Source organism: Podarcis cretensis (genome assembly GCF_951804945.1).
Source record: "Podarcis cretensis genome assembly, chromosome: 6".
NCBI lineage: Eukaryota > Metazoa > Chordata > Lepidosauria > Squamata > Lacertidae > Podarcis > Podarcis cretensis.
In genome coordinates, this window is record NC_137175.1 from 101,090,851 (window position 1) to 101,111,226 (window position 20,376).

Genomic DNA, 20,376 nt, shown 5'->3' on the forward strand with positions numbered 1-20,376 from the left:
TGGGTTTCGGCGCATGCGCAGACGCTCAAAATGACGTCACGCACATTCACAGAAGCAGTGAATCGCAACCCACACACGCGCAGACGCAGGTTGCGTTCGCTTCAGAATGCGAACAGGGCTCCAGAACGGATCCTGTTTGCATCCAGAGGTACCACTGTATGTCACTTAGGGATGTTTTCTTTGAAAGGCAAGTAACAAAGGCAATTATAATATTGTTTGAGGCACTTGCTTCTCCAATCACTGGGAAATCTAGGCTAGGCCTTAACAGGATCAATTTCCTTTGTCGAAGAAAAATCTGGAGAGTTGCAATACACATGTTAAAACTGTTTGAAAAGTACTGCAAGGGCAGAGACAGACATATATGAGGCACTACTTTCAGAGAAACCATGAATTGGTATACCATGAATTAGCTCATCCTCAAAAAATTATATTGTGCAAGTCAAACTGCAGAAAAGGTGCGTGGCAAACTCAGGTGTTCTATCTTTGTGATCTACTGATGCACAATAAGAAATAGCCCACACATAACGTCACACACGACCTGCCAGTATTTAGTGCTTTGTTTGAGCTTGGGAGCAGCAGCAAAGGCAGATCCAGAAAAACTGGATATTGGAGGAGCTGCCTCCTTAGACAGGCATCCAACTTGCTGGCCCTGCATTCAGTTAGGCTGAGCATGGTCAATCTTTCCTTCCTGTAACCAAGAACTTCTTTTAGCAGGTTAAAGCTTCCATTTTCCCATCACAGTTTCTGCTCCTTTCCTGCTCCTAGGTTTTTAGCAGTTGTTGTTACAAATCCCCACTGACAGAATCCTCAGCAAGAAAAACATTAACATTTATGAAATGATCTGGCTTACCTTGAACCTCCAGAGCCCCCCAATGTCTTCACTGCTCTCAAAGCATGTAGGATCTAGACCCTCATCTAAACAGCATTTGATGCTACAAAGTCCACTGGAGCCACCTCCTATAATTGCAACTCTCTTCTTTGCCATGGCTGGTTTCCCAATTTCAGGAATGTTAGGGCTAGGCTAGGAGGAGAAAGAGATACTTATTTCCATAAAGTTCACACTCTTGCACCTTCAATAATCCAGGCACACATATCTCCCTGAACTTGTTTTGCAATTCCCAAAATGATACCTGACCAGATCTGCACCTTTCCTTTGAAATTGGTTTCAACCCAAAAGAGGAACAAAATTGCATATATTAGGGGAAAGTGTACATTAAAAGCCATATATTAAAATTTTTAAAAATAGCATCCAAAATGAATTGTATTAGTCAAATTTGTTTGCAAAGTGTGTCTATGAGGAAATTGCACTGGTGTGAAGGTAAATGAGTCAAATGTAGGTTTTTCTCAGGAAGCTGCAGAATACAGATGGATTGTGGCTGATGTCATGTGTGCACAACTTCAAACACCAGCAGCAGGAGTGCAGTGGAGAGTTGAGCAAATGGTAAACACAGTAAAGAATCTTAAATACAACACTCATATCCACTTTTTAGTGCTGACTCCGTTCCTTGTGTTCATGCTTTCACAGCTGATCTGTGTGCAGTTCCCGGCAGCCTGGAGGCTCAGTTGTGCCTTGGCCAACAGGAGAACATTTGTGCTTCAGTCACTGTGGGAAAGCCTTAGGAAGAATCCACCTTTTTGTGTGTTTGTGTGGAGGAATTATTTGCCTATGAATGTTGTTTGATGAACATGACGGTGGGGCATCAAGGCTTACTGGTGAAGCAGGGGGCCTCCTTCCTATAGCAGAAGGGCCAGTGGGGTCATGGAAATGGGCACCAATATCGTAAGAGGTTCACCGTAGATGAAAGGAAGGGATATCAGGATGCCTGCAAGGCTTGAGAGGCTTTTCAATAGGGGCTTCTGCCCAGGATTGTGAAAGAAAGCCATGCACAGCAAGCTGAAAGTGGTTCCTATGGGAGGGAGCCCCTTGGCCTCCCCCCCACCGCACGACCCACCAAGTGTAGCTCAGGTTTGCCAGTAACCATGCCAGGGGAATTGTAGGGGGCTGTGCATGCCAGTCTCCCTGAGCATCTCATGGGGAGGGATCAGAAGTACCCTCTCCATCCTGGTCTCAGCTGGTGTGAGCATATGTCATGCTCTTTCAACAACACTATGACCGATTTAATCCCATTTGTTGTTGCCCAACACGTTCCTTCTTTCATGACAGGCAAAGTATGCCGACAGCACTAAACAGCGATGAATATCCATTTCAGGCACTAGCTGGATCTCTGAACCTTCCCCATGGCACTTCGAGAGATAATTATTTCAACCAGGCAGGTCTGACCAGCACGTCCACAAAATAAATACATCCATGATCTCTGAACTCCTCCCTCAGTGAAGATAAGCTTTACTTTATTTCTCTTCTTGTTCAAACCAGCAACAATTTCTGCACCAGGAAGCCACAAAATCCCCCTGCAGGCAAGATACCAAAGGTACTCATTGATGTCATTTTCTCTTGTTGACTTTCCCCATCAGAAAGGTCTTTCAGCAGCCATATTTTTACCATGTTTCAAAAGGTAAAACGTGTGTTTAAGAGGGAAATTGTTAGTACTCATTAAAGATTCCTCATCATCCTGGGAAAAAGTGACAAGTGGGGTGTCAAAGGGTTCTGTCTTGGGCTCATTGTTGTTCAATGTCTTTATAAGTGACGGATGAAGGAATTGAGGGAATGCTCCTCAAATCTGCAGATGACACCAAACTGGGAGGAGTAGCTAATGCTGCAGAAGACAGAATCGGAATTCAAAATGACCTTAACAGATTGGAGAACTGGGTGCAAGCTAAAAAAATGAATGTCAATAGGGAGAAATGTCAGGTTCTACACTTAGGCAGAAAGAACCAGATGCACAAATATAACATGGGAGACACCTGGCTTACTAGCAGTTCATGTGAAAAGGGTTTAGGGTGGACCACAAGCTTCACATGAGTCCACAGTGTGATGCAGCAGCAAAAAAGGCTAACAATATTCTAGGCTGCATCAACAGATGTCTGGTATCCAGATCAAGGGAAGTAATAGTACCACTCGATTCTGCCTTGGTCAGACCACACCTGGAATACTCTGTCCAATTCTGGGCACCACAATCTAAGAAGGATGGTGACAAGCTGAAACATGTGCAGAGGGGGGCAACCAAGATGATAGAGACTGACAGGAGATATGATAGTCATTTTCAAATATCTTAAGGGCTGTCACATGGAAGGGGGAGCAAGCTTGTTTTCTCCTGCTCTGGAGGGTAGGACTCAAGGCAATGGCTTCAACTGACAAGCAAGGAGATTCCAACTAAACATCTGGAAAAACTTTTTGACAGTAAGAGCTGTTTGGCAGTGGGACAGTCTCCCTTGAGAGGTTGTGGGCTCTCCTTCCTTTGAGGTTTTTATGCAGAGGTTGGATGGCCATCTGTCAGGGATGCCTGCATCACAGAGGGTTGGACCAGCTGAGCTGCTTGGGATCCCCTCCCACATTACAATTCTATGATTCTATGACTCCTTTCCCCTTATACCCCACCTTTCCTCCAAAGTGCTCAAGGTGGCCCTCCTGGTTTCCCATTTCCCATGTTATCCTCACAATGACCCTGTGAGGTAGGTGAGGCTGAGAGACAATGACTGGCCAAAGGCCTCACTTGAGGGCCAAGCCGTGGCTTTTACCCTGTTCTCCCAGATCCAATAAATGTCCCACAATGTTACTCCATATTCTGGAAAGTAGGTCTAGAAGTGAAGAAGCAGGAGGACCTTTTCTCATAACTCTGGGTGTTTATGGCGACCCTTGTGAACAGTTCTGGGTGGCAACTTTCCCCTTTCCACCACCCCTGCCTAGGAGGTTTCTGAGGAGAGGTTGGATGACCATCTGTCAGGGATGCTTCAGCTGAGATTCCTGCATTGCAGCGGGGTTGGACTAGATGACCCTTGGGGGTCCCTTCTGACCACAATTCTGATTCTATGATTAGTATAAATGATGCCTCTGTCAGACTATGGCTTTTTGCCATAATTCACCAGGTCTCAGAACTGACTAGGTCCATAAACATGTAAAGTTATAGCAAGTGGGCCTTCAGACATGTTCTTTTTTTTATTATGGCCAGCCTCCATGCATCACCTCAGGTGCTGCCTGGAAGAGGAGCCCTCAACCAAGCTACCTCACTTTTGGTAAATGAAAAGTTACACCTGTGTCCTGATATTCATAACAACGGAGCTTCTTCAACTATGAGCCAGAAGCCCCAGCTCAAATCTCACCCTCCACTGTGAGCTCAACCGCCATGGCTTTGACAAGCTGTTATCTTTCAGCCCCAGGCTGTATTATCCATGCTGCAGTATGGATTCCAGCCAGACCTTTGCATGCCTTGTCTCTATGCAGATGCAGATAGGTAGCCGTGTTGGTCTGCCATAGTCAAAACAAAATAAAAGAATTTTTTTTTCCCTTCCAGTAGCACCTTAAAGACCAACTAAGTTAGTTCTAGGTATGAGCTTTCTGAAGAAGTGTGTATCTGAAGAAGTGTGCATGCACACGAAAGCTCATACCTAGAACTAACTTAGTTGGTCTTTAAGGTGCTACTGGAAGGAAAGAAATTTTTTTCTTCTATGCAGATGGTTTGGTTAACGTCCAGGCCATATTTTCTTGCAAGAGAAGCAAATCATGGAACGGTCTAGAGAGAGACTCTCTGCAACTAAGAGGGATGGATCCAGTGGGTTTACAAACCACCTCTGCCACTAAGTGACAGGGAAGAAACTATACTTTCTCATCCTCCTTTTTTTATTAGCAAAATTTTAATAACCTACCTCACAAGATTAGTATGAGGATTGTAGAACATTCTATGCACTCCTCTAGAAATTGTAATATAGGTAAAAGCAGGTACAGGCAGACTCGTCCCTCCAAGATGTTTTGGGACTACAACTCCGATCATCCCTGGCTAACAGGACCAGTGGCCAGTGATTATCGGAATTGTAGTCCCAAAGCATCTGAGGGCTGAGTTTGCCTATGCCTGGGTAAAAGCAATACTCAGTTATTCCTTTCAATAAAAAACCAGTGATTTCATAACAGGATATTACACTTAGGAAACTTATTAAAGAGGATATCCTGACACTAATTCCTTAGTGCTTTGGTCTTCTCCATTCCTCACATTTATTTTTGAAAGTAAGCTATTTTAGTTGTTCTTGCTGCTTTGTAAGTTCCTGTGCTTTTACTCCAGTGAAACCAGCAGGTGTGCCCTTTCAACATTTCATATGCCATTTTATCCTTCAAGTCTGTCCTTTACAAAGACCCTGATACCTTCTGATGGCTAGAAATATGACATTCACCTGCTCTAAACAACTGTAACTGGTATACCTGACAACAACTTAATATTTGCAGACTGAAAGCTATACAACAGACCTGTGAAGAGTGCAGATGGGATGAGGCAATAGCCCAAGGATTCACCGTGCTGCCTAGTCCGCCTCTTCCACTCTGAAATTCTTCTTCAGGGTGGAGAGAAGAGAGCTTTTAAAAGGTGTCATTGAGCAACAGTCCCTCCCAGCTGTTTGCTCCAATTGGACGGAGGGAAGCAAATCCTGGCAGGAAAGACACGGGTTTGAAAATATTTAGCAGTCTTTTTCCATGGCCAAAAACAGTAACTGAGAAACAAGGTCTACAGTGTTGAGAAACAACATCACATGGCTTGGCAGGCTTCCCAAATGCTTCCATTTACGATTCTTCTTCACATGACAATGAGGAAAGATCTCTGGGATGTTGAAGTTCTGCTGGTTGCATTTGCAATAGCAAAGGGTAAAGCAGTCAGGTAACTTTTAACCTTTGAGCTCATAAATCCAGCAATCTCAGTAAACACACCCTAGATAGATTGTATGAAAGGTTATTTTATAGCTCTGGGTTGCTGTAGTTGAGATTCCTGCCTTGCAGGGGGTCAGCGCAGATGACCCATGAGGTCCCTGTGATTCTATAATTTTAGGAATGCTGGAGAATGTGTTGACGTGCAATGCACAGAAGTGAGAGTCCAGGGGCAAAAACTCACCGTGACAAGATTAGGTGAAAATAGGCCACTGCTCTGTCTCCTTGATAACAGCCATAGTCCAGGTGAGCAAGGCAGGTGGGCAGGATCAGGGCACTGGGAAGCCGGTCTGCTGCCAGGCTGAGGAAGACACATGGCAGTCATCGGGGTGGACCTGGGTAATATTGCGTCCTGTGTGAGGCCAAAATTTGACACCCTCTCCAGCCCAAAGCCGCCTTCCCAAAGCCAGGTAGGGGAGACACCAGGCTTTGGGAAGCAGGTATGAGGGCTCTGGTAGGGTCCTAGAGCCCTCTCCGCTCCTTCTCAAAGTTGGCAGTAGACCAGTATAAAGTAAGCAGCACATAAGCAGCACACAAAACACTACCAAACCATTCTCCGTTCTAAAACTTATATTAATAATCCAAAACTTGAGAGAACAATGTACAAGATCTACTACAGAAGCCACAAACAGAAAACTCATTCAAATTGTGTCCAAAAGGGGACTTCCGGAGGCGGCGCGTCCGGCAATGGCTGCCCTCTTCTAACTGCGAAGAGGGAGCTCCGCAGAAACGGGTCGTCCGCTACGGCGCAGCGGAGACCCACATCGGAAAACCACAGGCAGCGTAAGCCTGTGGCCGTGGGACTCGGCGGGCACCAGGAGCGCCCCCCGAAACGCAGAAGGGACCCTGTAAGGGGTCTCGGAACGTGGAAGGGTTAGCGCGGTGCTGTGAGTCAATCGCTCTTTCTGCGGAGTGAAGCCGCGTAGCTGCTGTCGGCGAGCGCTGTCCTCTTTTCCTGGAATCATTCGGCTTGAAACCAATAACTCATGAGTAAGATAAGAAAAGACAAGGTTTGGGACCAAAATTTTTGCTAATTCGGCTAAAAGCGAGAGACGTAACCAGGAAGTCCGTCTCTTGCCACTGCCTAAGATCTAAAGCAAAGGCTTTGACGTCTGGAGCCTTTGAAGAGGTGTCAAAAGACAATCAACTCTTACATCTATTTAAGCTACTTTAGGACTTAACTTTTGAAAGCTTTATTTTAATTCATGAACTGTGTGATACCTCCACTGTTGGATTTACAAATTGACAAAGAATCCCAGGCAGTCGGACTGCCTAGACACCAGTACTGTCAGATTGCAAGACTTTGATATTTTGTTGCGGGAGCCGGTATTAGCTGAGCCTAAATGGAACTGTTGCTTTGAACTGTTACATCCTGCACTTATTGAGACATTGTTATATATTGAGACCAACTCTGCTAAATACAACTGCTGAAGGTTTTCAAGAAATTAAAGGCTGTTTGGACATTTTTTTGATATTAATTAATTTGACTTCTTCCCTACAATACAAGTGGACTCCCCCTAGAGGATTTTTGGATTTACAACTATACGTGACTTTCCTTTTGGTTTCCTTTTCTCCTATTTGGTTGTTTATCTTATGGGCTTGTGGATTCCCATGAGAACATACTCAGTTTGACCTTGACTGGTAGACAGAAGTGGAATGAGTGGCACTGGGAGACAAACAAGAGCGGCTAAAGGAAAAAAGCAAACAACTTTGAATTTACTTTCCCAGCCGCGCAGATCATCGGTCCCTGATGTTTTGGAACTAGAAGAAAGTGAGCAGCTGTTGGGTGAAGATATGGCAGCAGGTGGAACTGCTTCAGTATTAGACAAAATACTTGAAAAATTGGAAGGCCTAGATAAGAAGGTGGATGAACAAACGGCAAAGATTGATCAGACCAGAGACTCTGTTAACAAGTTAACTGAACAAGTTACTTCGAATGCTCAAGCAATTAGCAATTTATTTGAATCCACTGTAGAAAATTGGAAACTGGCAGAGGAAGCCATTCAGAAAACTGCAGTATTGGAGCAGGAGGTGAGACCACTCCATAAGCAGGTTGGGGAACAACAGGCCTACCTGTCTATGATTGAACTTCGGGCCAGGGAAAATAACCTAAAATTGAGGTTTATACCAGAACTTGAGCATGAACAAGGGAACTTAACTGAGTTTTTAACAAAAGAATTTTCCAAGTGGTGGCCTTTGGAGGAGGAAAAGGACTTTAAAATTGTGACTGCTTTCAGGCTTGGGAAATTTACAAGGAAGGACAAGCCCAGAGACTGTTTGATTACCCTGAGATCCAAGGAGGAAAGAGATAAAATACTAGGACTACATTACGGAAAGTCACTTGAAATTTTGGACAAAAGAGCAGAGATTTACAAGGACATTCCTAAACAACTTTTGGGTCTTAGATCTACCTACCTTGAATTAGTCAAGCTGTTGAGGAGCAACTTGATTATCTTTAGGTGGGAATTTCCACAAGGACTATCTTTTACGTTCAGGGGGAAGAAGGTCAAAATTAAAACAGCTGAAGACAGAGATAAATTTTTGAATACTTACGGAGAGGACCTTCAGAAAGGGATTGAAAGACCCTCAGGGGCTGGACCACAGCCTGTACCCACACCTACACCTTTGGGGTCTGTAGACCAGGATAAAAAGATACCACCACCAGAACAATAACAGATTTGACCAGGATGTCTCTGCAACTTCTGAGTTGGAACATAAATGGCGCCAATATTCCGGAGAAAAGGAGAAGGATATTTCATATTTTGAAAAAAGAACAATTGGACGTTATTTGCTTGCAAGAAACACATGTGACTAGGCTACATAGAAAAGTGTTAATAAATAAAAGATTAGGCCAAGAATTTATCTCATCGGATCGAGTAAAGAAAAGAGGTGTGGTGATATATGCAAAAGAGAGCCTGTCACCAAAATTTTTATTTAAAGATGAACAAGGACGAATTTTGGCAATTGAGATCCAGACCCAAGGAGAAAAGTTTTTGTTATTAGGAATTTATGCGCCAAATGAGGGAAAATCGGAATTCTACAAGAAGCTGCACGAGATTATGCTGAACTATCTGGATTATGATAACATCATTATGATGGGAGATATGAATGGAGTGGTATCAACCAATATGGACAAGTCACATAGCCAAAACGTGACAAAAGACGGCAGACTACCGAAAACATTCTTTGAAATGACTGACAACATGGACTTGATTGACATTTGGAGAACAAAGAACCCTCTAGGAAGAGAAGGAACATTCTTTTCTGAAGCCCAACTGACATGGACAAGAATCGACCAAATTTGGATAACCAGAGGCCTGGCACCCAAGATAAAAAAAGTGGAAATCTGCCCAAAGACTTGCTCCGACCATAATGCGGTGAAGATGGATATGAGATTAATTCCAACCGGCTCCTTTAGATGGAGAATGAACGACAATTTGTTTAGAGATCAGGACATTATTAAAAAGGCCCAAAAAGCTTTGAAGGACTATTTTGAGATAAACCTGAACACTACGGTGGAAAAAAGAACTGGCTGGGACGCAAGTAAGGCGGTCATGAGGGGGTTTCTGATACAACAGAATACTATTAAGAAAAAAGTACAGAACGATAAGAAAGATAAGATCTTGGAGAAAATTAAAGAAGGCGAGAAGAAGTTAAGATCGAGACCGAAATCAAAGGAGATATTAAGAGAAATCAAACATTATCAAGCACAATATTCAAAACTGATAAACCAGGAAGTGGAATGGAAAGTTAAGTTAATGAAACAAAGATCCTTTGAATCGGCAAATAAATGTGGAAAGCTGCTAGCATGGCAGCTGAAAAAGAGACAAAAGCTGAACACAGTAACAAATTTAGAAATTGAGGGAAGAAATATTCAGAACCCAGTGGAAATCAGAAAGTCCTTCCAGAGATATTTTAAACAACTATATACTCAAGGGCCGCAAAATGAATCAGAGATAGAACAGTTTCTAAAGAAGAATGGTTTACCAAAGTTGTCTCTGCAGAATAGAACAATCCTGAATTATAAAATAACACAATTAGAGATTGAGGAGGCCATTCAGAACATGCAACTGGGCAAGTCTCCAGGGCCAGATGGGCTTACCTCCAAATATTATAAGACACTGAAAGACTATTTGATACATCCATTAATGGAGGTTTGCAATGAAATTATGGAGGGGAAGAAGGCACCGGAGTCGTGGAAAGAAGCTTTCATCACATTGATACCTAAACTAGAAACTGAAAAGACACAACTTAAGAATTACCGCCCCATCTCCCTCCTAAATGTGGACTACAAAATATTTGCAGACATTTTAGCAAGTAGATTTAAAAAAGTTTTAAATGAAGTAATTCATAAGGACCAGGCAGGCTTTCTCCCAGGTAGACATTTGTTTGCAAACACAAGGAACATTATTGACATTTTGGAACTCTTGCAAACAAACATTAATACAAAAGCAGTTTTGATATTTATAGACGCGGAGAAGGCCTTTGACAATATCTCCTGGAAGTTTATGAAGAAAAATTTGGAAAGAATGGGAGTGGGGCGGGGGTTTTACAATGGGATAGAGGCAATTTATTCAGAGCAAAAGGCAAAACTGATAGTTAACAATGTGGTGACAGAAGAGTTTAGAATTGAAAAAGGAACACGACAAGGTTGCCCTATATCCCCTTTGTTATTTATATCGGTCCTAGAAGTGCTCTTGAATATGATCAGAGGAGACCGGTGGGTGGAAGGTATCCAGGTCGGAGCGAAACAATATAAACTGAAAGCATTTGCAGATGACCTAGTTTTAACCCTACAGGAGCCAGAGCCTAGTACTAAAAGGGTGTTGCAACTGATTTATGAGTTTGGTCGAGTGGCGGGATTTAAACTTAATAAGCAAAAAACCAAGGTCTTAGAAAAAAATTTGACTTCAGAATCAGAAAGGTTTCAGAAAGAGACAGAATTAAATGTGGTTAAAAAAGTAAGATACCTAGGGGTAAACATAACAGCGAAGAACAGGAATTTATTTAAAGACAATTATGAAAAATGTTGGTATGAAATTAAAAGGGATCTAGATGTTTGGTCAAGATTGAAACTTTCCTTGACAGGACGTATTGCTGCTATTAAGATGAATGTATTGCCAAAAATGTTGTTTTTGTTTCAAACTTTGCAGATTGTGGACAAAATGGAGTGTTTTGGGAGGTGGCAGAGAGATATTTCAAAATTTGTCTGGCAGGGCAAAAAGCCCAGAATTAAGTTTAAGATATTAACTGATGCTAAAGAAAGAGGGGGCTTTGCCCTGCCAGACCTAAAGTTGTATTATGAATCAGCAGCTTTCTGCTGGTTGAAAGACTGGCTACTTCTTGAGAACACTGATGTTTTAGATTTGGAAGGATTCAACAATGCGTTTGGTTGGCATGCATATCTGTGGTATGACAAGGTTAAAATACATAAGACTTTCAAGAACCATGTTGTCAGAAAAGCAGTATTTAATGTCTGGTTGAAATATAAAGACTTACTGGAAAACAAGACCCCAAGGTGGTTATCACCAATGGAGGCTAAGGCCCTGAAAAAACTCAATATGGAGGCCAAATGGCCAAAATATTGGGAAATAATAGAAAAAGATGGAGATAACTGGAGGTTGCAGAGTATGGAGAAAATAAAAGATAAAGTGCGAGATTGGCTACATTATGCTCAGATTAAAGAAGTTTTTAAGTTGGACAAAAAGATAGGATTCCAGGTGGAAAAATCAAAGTTAGTTTGGTCAGGTCGCAGGATTTAAGTTGAACAAACAAAAAACTAAGGTACTGGAAAAAAACTTAACAAATGTTGAAAGAGAGAGATTCCAAGAGGAAACTGGGTTAGCGGTGGCAAAGAGTGTAAAATACCTGGGGATTAACATGACATCTAAGAATGTAAACCTATTTAAGGATAATTATGATAAGTGCTGGACAGAGATAAAGAAAGACTTAGAAATATGGTCGAACCTGAAGCTTTCCTTGTTAGGTCGAATTGCAGTAGTTAAAATGAATGTATTGCCTAGAATGTTATTTTTGTTTCAGACATTACAAATTGTTGATAAATTGGACTGTTTCAAGAAGTGGCAGAAAGATATATCTAAATTTGTCTGGCAGGGCAAAAAGCCCAGAATTAAGTTTAAGATACTTACCGATTCTAAAGAAAGAGGGGGGTTTGCCCTGCCGGACTTAAGACTGTACTATGAATCGGCAGCTTTCTGCTGGTTAAAAGATTGGCTACTTCTTGAAAATGCAGACATTCTAGACTTGGAAGGATTTGACAATAACTTCGGTTGGCATGCATATATTTGGTATGACAAGGTTAAAGTGTACAAGGGTTTTAAAAATCACATTGTTAGGAAAGCACTATACAATGTTTGGATTCGGTACAAAGATTTATTGGAAAATAAAACTCCCAGGTGGCTTTCACCAATGGAGGCCAAGGAGGTAAAGAAACTCAATATGAGAACTAATTGGCCGAAATATTCTGAAATTTTAGAACAAGAAGGTGGTGAACTTAAACTACAAAGTTATGAGAAAATAAAGTCCAAGGTACGGGATTGGCTCCATTATTTTCAAATAATGGAGGCCTACAAACAAGACAGGAAAATTGGTTTCCAGGTGGAGAAATCGAAATTAGAAACAGAACTGTTAGAACCCAATACTAAGAATTTATCAAGAATGTATAACTTGCTGTTGAAGTGGAATACAATAGATGAGACAGTGAAGCCAGCTATGATTAGATGGGCACAGGACATAGGCCATGACATTATGTTTGCTGACTGGGAGCAGTTATGGACCACAGGTATTAAATTCACGGCATGTAATGCCCTACGAGAAAACATTATGAAAATGATTTACAGGTGGTACATGACCCCAGTCAAGCTTGCGAAGATTTATCATTTGCCCAATAACAAATGTTGGAAATGTAAAGAGACTGAAGGTACCTTCTTCCACCTTTGGTGGACCTGCCCAAAGATTAAGGCCTTCTGGGAAATGATTTATAATGAGATTAAGAAAGTACTTAAATGCACCTTTCATAAGAAACCAGAGGCATTTCTCTTGGGTATGGTCGGCCAGCTGGTGCCGAAGAAGGATAAGAATTTCTTTTTGTACGCTACTACGGCAGCAAGGATTCTCCTAGCAAAGTATTGGAAGACACAAGAGTTACCCACGCTAGAGGAATGGCAGGCGAAAGTGATCGACTTTATGGGACTGGCAGAAATGACCGGCAGAATCCGCGACCAAGAGAAAGAGACTGTGGAAGAAGATTGGAAGAAGTTTAAAATATATCTTAAGAGCTATTATAAAATTGAGGAGTGCTAAAATGCTGAGGGAGAGGAAGACGTAGAATTGCAGCGGTAAATTGTATTTAGTATAGGGTGAAATTGAAAAGGAGAATGAATTTATATTTAATTGGCTAAAAAGGGTTGTTGAACAATTGTTAAAATAAAGGATGCAAAAAGGGGAAGGTATGGGGAAGTCCGAGAAAAGAGGTTTATGGAAATAAGGTAAAGAAATTATGATTTTTTGTGTTTGTTTTTATGTTGTTTTTGTGTTTGTTAAAAATTGGAAATTAATAAAAATTTTATTAAAAAAGAAAAAGGAAAAATCAAAGTTAGAAACAGAACTGTTAGAACCCAGCTCTAAGATACTTTCAAGAATGTATAACTTGCTGTTAAAATGGAATACACAGGATGAAACGGTCAAATCAGCCATGATAAAATGGGCACAGGACATAGGGTATAACATTATGTTTGCTGACTGGGAAAAGTTATGGACCACAGGTTTGAGATTTACGGCATGTAATGCCTTGAAAGAAAACATTATGAAAATGATATATAGGTGGTACATGACTCCAGTCAAGCTTGCAAAGATATACCATGTGTTTGATAATAAATGTTGGAAGTGCAAAGAAGCTGAAGGAACATTCTTTCACCTCTGGTGGACTTGCCCTAGGGTGAAGGTTTTCTGGGAAATGATTTATAATGAACTGAAAAAGGTATTTAAGTATACCTTCCTTAAGAAACCAGAGGCCTTTCTCTTAGGCATTGTTGATCAGAGCGTGCAAAAGAAGGATCGAATCTTTTTTATGTATGCTACAACAGCAGCAAGGATACTCATCGCTAAAAGCTGGAAAACTCAAGAATTACCCATACTGGAAGAATGGCAGATGCAACTGATAGACTATATGGAATTGGCGGAGATGACTGGCAGAATCCGAGACCTGGGAGAAGAACTGGTGGAGGAAGACTGGAAGAAATTTAAGGACTATCTACAAAAATATTGTAAATTGTATGAATGTTAAGAAAGATGTAAGATTAGCAAAAACATGGCTTCAACAAACTAGTTATAAAGAATATAAATTTAAATTTAATTGGAAGACGAAAAGATAAATTTTGGATAAGTAACATTTTATGATTAAGTTTCAATAAGAGTATGTTGAATCCCAAAATTTGATATATTAATATTGGAAAATTATACTATATGAATTAAACCAAGTTAATAATTTGCTGGTAAAATTTATGAATTTAGAAAGCAGGAACAAGGGTTGTGAGGAAGTCCAAAGATGAATATGAAATGTGGATATTGGAAAAGATTGTGTTATTATCTATGTATTTTATTGTTAAACTAAAAATTAATAAATATTATAAAAAAAAAAAATTGTGTCCAAAAGGAAGATTCAGTCTTTAAAGGTCCTTTAGCCAGGCTCCTGTAGATATAAACAAAAGTAAGTTTGATCAAACGAAGTGTCAGCAATGTTGCGCTCAAGGGTTAGATGTCAACGAAGATAAGTTTGATCAAACGAACTGTCGGTGATGTTACGCACAATAATTAGACAGGGTGCCAGTGTTTGTCACCTGTTACGCCCATGAAGAGTCTCGGGCTTCTTCAGTAAATTCTCTCTCACAGTTTTGATATATTTATAAACATTCAAGTCTATATGTTACATTTTTTCTTGGCTTAAGCTACAATATTTAATTTCTTTCTTCAGGAAATTCTCCCTCAAGTTTTTGATGTACTAAGGCTTAGTAAATGAATAAATGCTTAAGTAAAGAAAGAACTTAGCAGGCTAAACATATCCAACTCCCTTGACCATTCCTCATAACTTGGTTTCCAGACCTTGGATCATCTGGGTTGCCCTCCTCTGCACACCTTCTCGTTTGTCAACATCCTCCTTAAATTGGTGCCCAGAATTGGACACAGTATTTCAGGTGTGGTCTGACCATGGCAGAATGGAGCAGGACTATTTCTTGTCTTGGTCACTAGACTTCTGCAAATCTGATGTGCATTTGACATGATTGGCCCAAGTGTATCCAGTAAGCTTCATGGCTGAGTGGAGATTCGAACCCTAGCCTCATAGTCACAGCAAGCATTCTAACCATTATGCCACACTGGCTCTCAAGGAGTAGGAAAGAAATGTAACATATGAGCTACAAAACAGTTTGTGGTAAACGCAGTTTCTTTCAGCTTAGAAGGCAGCAGAAGTGACAACCTGAATTGTGTTTTCAGCGATTGAGAGTTTAGTGAAACACTTTATGCCACAGCATTTCCTCATAATAAGCTGCTTCTGGGCATATATTAAAGTCCCCCACCGCAATCTGATTTTTAAATTTTTTAAAAGTATTTTTATTAAATGTTATCATGGGCAATGTTATCAAGATTTCTGTTGTGGGGGGGGCAAGCTTCATATTGGGGAGCCAGAACCTCAGTTAGTTAAATATTTTTATTGATTTACTTGATTGTAGGGGAAAGCTGCCCCCCCCTTAGCTACGTCCATGAATTTTATCCATAGAATCCAAATAACAAAATGAAATTTCATAAAATAAAACACATAAAAACCAAACCAAGGCTGGCATGAGATGTTACATTCACAAGAAAAAATGATAAAGCTGGTTATCTGGATATTTGTGATAAGACACAGAGGAGGTGGTAAGAGGAGAGCACCGTCATAGAAAATGAGAGACCCGGAAGTGGGCCCATGGCTTGAAACCTGCCCAGAAACACAAGTCCAGAGCTGAGCCGTCAAAGGCACAAGGAGTACCAAGAATAAATGGCTCTTTTTAACACCAGGATTTTTTTCCAACCAAATCGATGCTACTTAGCCCAAACTGAGAGACCTGCAGAAGAGGCAAGTGTAATTCTTCTTTTTTAATGTATTCAATGAAATCCTGCCCAACTGAGACAAAAGAGGTTACCTATTTTTCAGGTGAGTTTTCCGGGTCGTGCTCGAAAATTTATTAGGAGCGCCTTTTTTCTTTCCTGTTTCACAAACCTCACTTTTTAGACCTGAAACCTTTCAGCTCCACGATGCGGAAAGGCGTCGGGGTTTCTGGGCTCTGCTCAGAAAGGCTCCCGTGTGGGCGAAGCTCCCCTCCGAGGGCGGGAGGCGCGCCGGGAACCAAGGGCGCTGCCTGCCCGGCCGCCCCAGCGCCAGGGAGGCGGGAAGCGGCCATTGCTCAAGAGCGGAAGGAGCTCTCGAGCTGTTCCGGGGAGAGTGGGGCTGAAGTGTAGAATTCAAGTGCTTTACATGAAATAAATCCTAACGCCGTTCACTCTGGCTGAGGCCAGACTGCCCCAAGGCTTGCCTCACCCGCTTGCTTCACAAAGAGTGAATGGGTGGAATTGACAGCATGGGCTTTATCAGCACAGATTAAGGTAAGAACATTCACAAAATGCTGAAAAATATTTAATACGGTTTGGGGCAATTCACACAACCGCTGTGATATGTCAGAATGTAGTTTATGGATAACTAACATGATCTCATGCTTTTGGAAACACAGTTGTGAGAAGTGCACAAGCACCAATTATGAGCAAGTCCCTACCTGACTAAATACGCATTTGTTCAGGAGCAACCTGTTCTGTGCTGATGGAAAAATACTTCATCAGCAGCTTCAACTCATAAGTGCATCTTCGGCACAGGAGAGGATTTGCATGCTGTGGCAGCTGTGCCAACGGAGAAAGGAATACAGATAATCATTTCAGAATTCAAAGCTTTTCCAAGCAGGGATTTGAAGCCAAAGGGGCATTTTCCCTTCAAAAACATTTTCAATGGCCATAGATGTGTTCTGTTTTGGATTACCTAGGCTGCAACCCTGCGCACACTCATCTTGGGGTCAATGGGGCTTACATCCAAGTAGACATAGAATCATAGAATCCTAGAGTTGGAAGAGACCACAAGGGCCATCGAGTCCAACCCCCTGCCAAGCAGGAAACACCATCAGAGCACTCCTGACATATGGTTGTCAAGCCTCTGCTTAAAGACCTCCAAAGAAGGAGACTCCACCACACTCCTTGGCAGCAAATTCCACTGTCGAACAGCTCTTACTGTCAGGAAGTTCTTTCTAATGTTTAGGTGGAATCTTCTTTCTTGTAGTTTGGAGCCATTGCTCCGTGTCCGCTTCTCTGGAGCAACAGAAAACAACCTTTCTCCCTCCTCTATGTGACATCCTTTTATATATTTGAACATGGCTATCATATCACCCCTTAACCTCCTCTTCTCCAGGCTAAACATGCCCAGCTCCCTTAGCCGTTCTTCATAAGGCATCGCTTCCAGGCCTTTGACCATTTTGGTTGCCCTCCTCTGGACACGTTCCAGTTTGTCAGTGTCCTTCTTGAACTGTGGTGCCCAGAACTGGACACAGTACTCCAGTTGAGGTCTGACCAGAGCAGAATACAGTGGCACTATTACTTCCCTTGATCTAGATGCAATACTCCTATTGATGCAGCCCAGAATTGCATTGGCTTTTTTAGCTGCCGCGTCACACTGTTGGCTCATGTCAAGTTTGTGGTCAACCAAGACTCCTAGATCCTTTTCACATGTACTGCTCTCAAGCCAGGTGTCACCCATCTTGTATTTGTGCCTCTCATTTTTTTTGCCCAAGTGCAATACTTTACATTTCTCCCTATTAAAATTCATCTTGTTTGTTTTGGCCCAGTTCTCTAATCTGTCAAGGTCGTTTTGAAGTGTGATCCTGTCCTCTGGGGTGTTAGCCACCCCTCCCAGTTTGGTGTCATCTGCAAATTTGATCAGGATGCCCTTGAGTCCATCATCCAAGTCGTTGATAAAGATGTTGAATAAGACCGGGCCCAAGACAGAACCCTGTGGCACCCCACTAGTCACTCTTCTCCAGGATGAAGAGGAACCCTTTGGGTTCGGTCAGTCAGCCAGTTACAAATCCACTGAGTGGTAGCATAGTCAAGTCCGCATTTTACCAGCTTCTTTACAAGAACATCATGGGGCACCTTGTCAAATGCCTTGCTGAAATCAAGGTAGGTTACATCCACTACGTTCCCTTCATCTACCAGGCTTGTAATTCTGTCAAAAAACGAGATCAAGTTAGTCTGACATGACTTATTTTTCAGAAATCCATGCTGACTATTGGTGATCACAGTATTCCTTTCTAGGTGCTCACAGACTGTTTGCTTAATGATCTGCTCCAGAATCTTCCCTGGTATTGATGTCAGACTGACTGGGCGGTAATTATTTGGGTCCTCTCTTTTCCCCTTTTTGAAAATAGGGACAACATTTGCCCTCCTCCTTTCTTGTCTGGTCTGTTTCTCTGAAATAGATTGTATCCCTCCATTATTACATTCCAGTCGTGGGACTTATCCCACCAGGTTTCAGTGATGCCTATTATGTCATATTTAGTTTGCTGTACCAAGAGCTCAAGCTTATCTTGTTTATTACCCATGCTTTGCGCATTAGTGTACAGACATTGAAGTCCATTAATCATTCCCCCGTGTCTCTTATTTAAGGATTTTTTCCTCCCACCACTAGGTCTGTGTGCTGTTTGCTCCATTTGGTCTATGACATTTGGATGATCATCTTCACCAATTGATAGACTCCTACCTTCAGGAGCACTGTCTCCCTCCCCCACGTTAGTCAGTTTAAAGCCCTCCTGATGAGGTTTCTGAGATTTTTGGCAAAAACATTCCTCCCAACCTTTGTGAGGTGCAGCCCATCGCTTGCCAGAAGTCCATCTTCAAGAAACTGCAGTCCGTGATCTAAGAATCCAAACCGTTCCTGTTTACACCATTTGCGAAGCCAGCTGTTCACTTCCACTATTTTTCCCTCTCTCCCTGGGCCACGTCGTTCAACTGGGAGGACAGATGAGATGACAATTTGTGCATTTAATTGCTTCAATTTCCTGCCCAGAGCCTCATAATCTCTTTTGATCTTCTGGAGGCTATTGCTTGCAGTGTCATTGGTTCCCACATGAACCAAGAGGAAGGGGTATTTGTCAGTGGGTTTTATGATTCCTTGCAGTCGTTCAGTTACATCTTGGATCTTAGCCCCGGGGAGACAGCACACTTCCCGAGACATCTTGTCAGGCCCACAGATCACTGCTTCTGTTCCCCTCAGTAGGGAATCCCCTATCACCACTACACGCCTCCTCTTAGGTTTGGTCGGGGTTCTTCCGTGAGCTGTCCGTTCCAATGTCGCCTGCACATTCCCTGAGGACTGACTTTGCTGCTCGTCTTCATATATCTGATCGACTGTAACGAGGGAGAGATCCTCAAATGGAGTCTGCTCTTCACCTTCCATGCTAGGGGAGAGGACCTCAAAGCGATTGTGTATTTCTAAACAATCAGAGCGAACCCTGGGCCTCCTACTTCTTTGAGTCACGTTTCTCCATATATCTGGCTCCTGTGTTGGTGAACTAGCCTCCTTCTCAGGGGAGTCCCCTGTCTCCTTCTTGGTGGAGATGGTGTGCTCTGTTGCTTCCAAGAAGAGCTCCAGCTCTCTAATTCTTTGGAGCGTAGCCACACGTTCCTCCAGTTGCTGGACTTTGTCTTTTAAGAGGGCAATCAACATGCAATTGCTGCAGGTAAAACTGCCTGCAACCTTTGGCAGGATGGCAAACATTGTGCAGGAACCGCAGGCGACTGCAGCTGTTCCCTCACTCTCCATCTTGAGAACATGTCGTTGGGGCTGGCTACAGCGGTCCTCCATCATAAGAAGCGTGCAGACAGGAGAAATAACTCCCCCCCCAAAAAAAAACAACCTAGGTCTCCCCCAACAAACGTTTGAGACTAGCTCCCCTAAATCTAAAGATGGATCAAACTGCCCTGCAAGGTCTGATAAGCTCCTCCCAAGGCTAATCACCTGCCTCAACAGAAACCCTGCCCCCTCTGACCTTTGCACAGGGAGAGCAGCTAATCAGCCACAAGAAACACACACAGGAGAAAACCCTTTTTGCTCCTTCTTCAGCTGCTGCCCTGCAAGCTCTGATTTTGTCAGCCACCATAACAGTGACTTGCACTGCTACAATAGCGCATATATCTGGCCTTTCTATGTAAGCTTTGCATCAGGATGGAAACCTACTTGCCTTGTTCATTTACTTCAACCAGAAAAATAGGTGAAATAAATCCTGTAGAGTACAAATATGCTTTTGTCAGGAATAGGAATATGGAGAGTTCATCTGAAACCTCTCAAGCTTCTGCATTATTCTAATATTCACTAATGCCCAATAATCCTGTCTCTTTGTCATGAAAAGAGTTTTACCTTTACCTTTTTACCTTTATCAGAGAATTTTCAAGAAAGACAAAATGACACAATTCTCTTCAGATCA

At 42.2% G+C, this 20,376-nt stretch overlaps 1 protein-coding gene across 6 annotated transcripts in view; it reads right to left on the bottom strand.

Moving 5' to 3' along the window:
* The window catches only part of LOC307218705 (flavin-containing monooxygenase 5-like), a 33,174-nt gene extending 17,003 nt beyond the window's left edge, over positions 1–16,171 (bottom strand). Inside the window, exons 1-4 of one of the 6 annotated variants that reach the window (XM_079981432.1) lie at positions 16,000–16,152; positions 5,988–6,104; positions 5,354–5,529; positions 851–1,021 (exon numbers count right to left, since the gene is read on the bottom strand). In XM_079981432.1, coding sequence (XP_079837558.1) covers positions 851–985 — 135 coding nt within the window. In that variant the 5' untranslated portion in view covers positions 986–1,021; positions 5,354–5,529; positions 5,988–6,104; positions 16,000–16,152. Of the gene's footprint in view, positions 1–850; positions 1,022–5,353; positions 5,530–5,987; positions 6,112–15,999 lie in introns of those variants that run through there. The other 5 variants (XM_079981434.1, XM_079981435.1, XM_079981436.1 and 2 more) reach the window with 5 other exon arrangements.
* Positions 16,172–20,376: the final 4,205 nt, after the last annotated feature.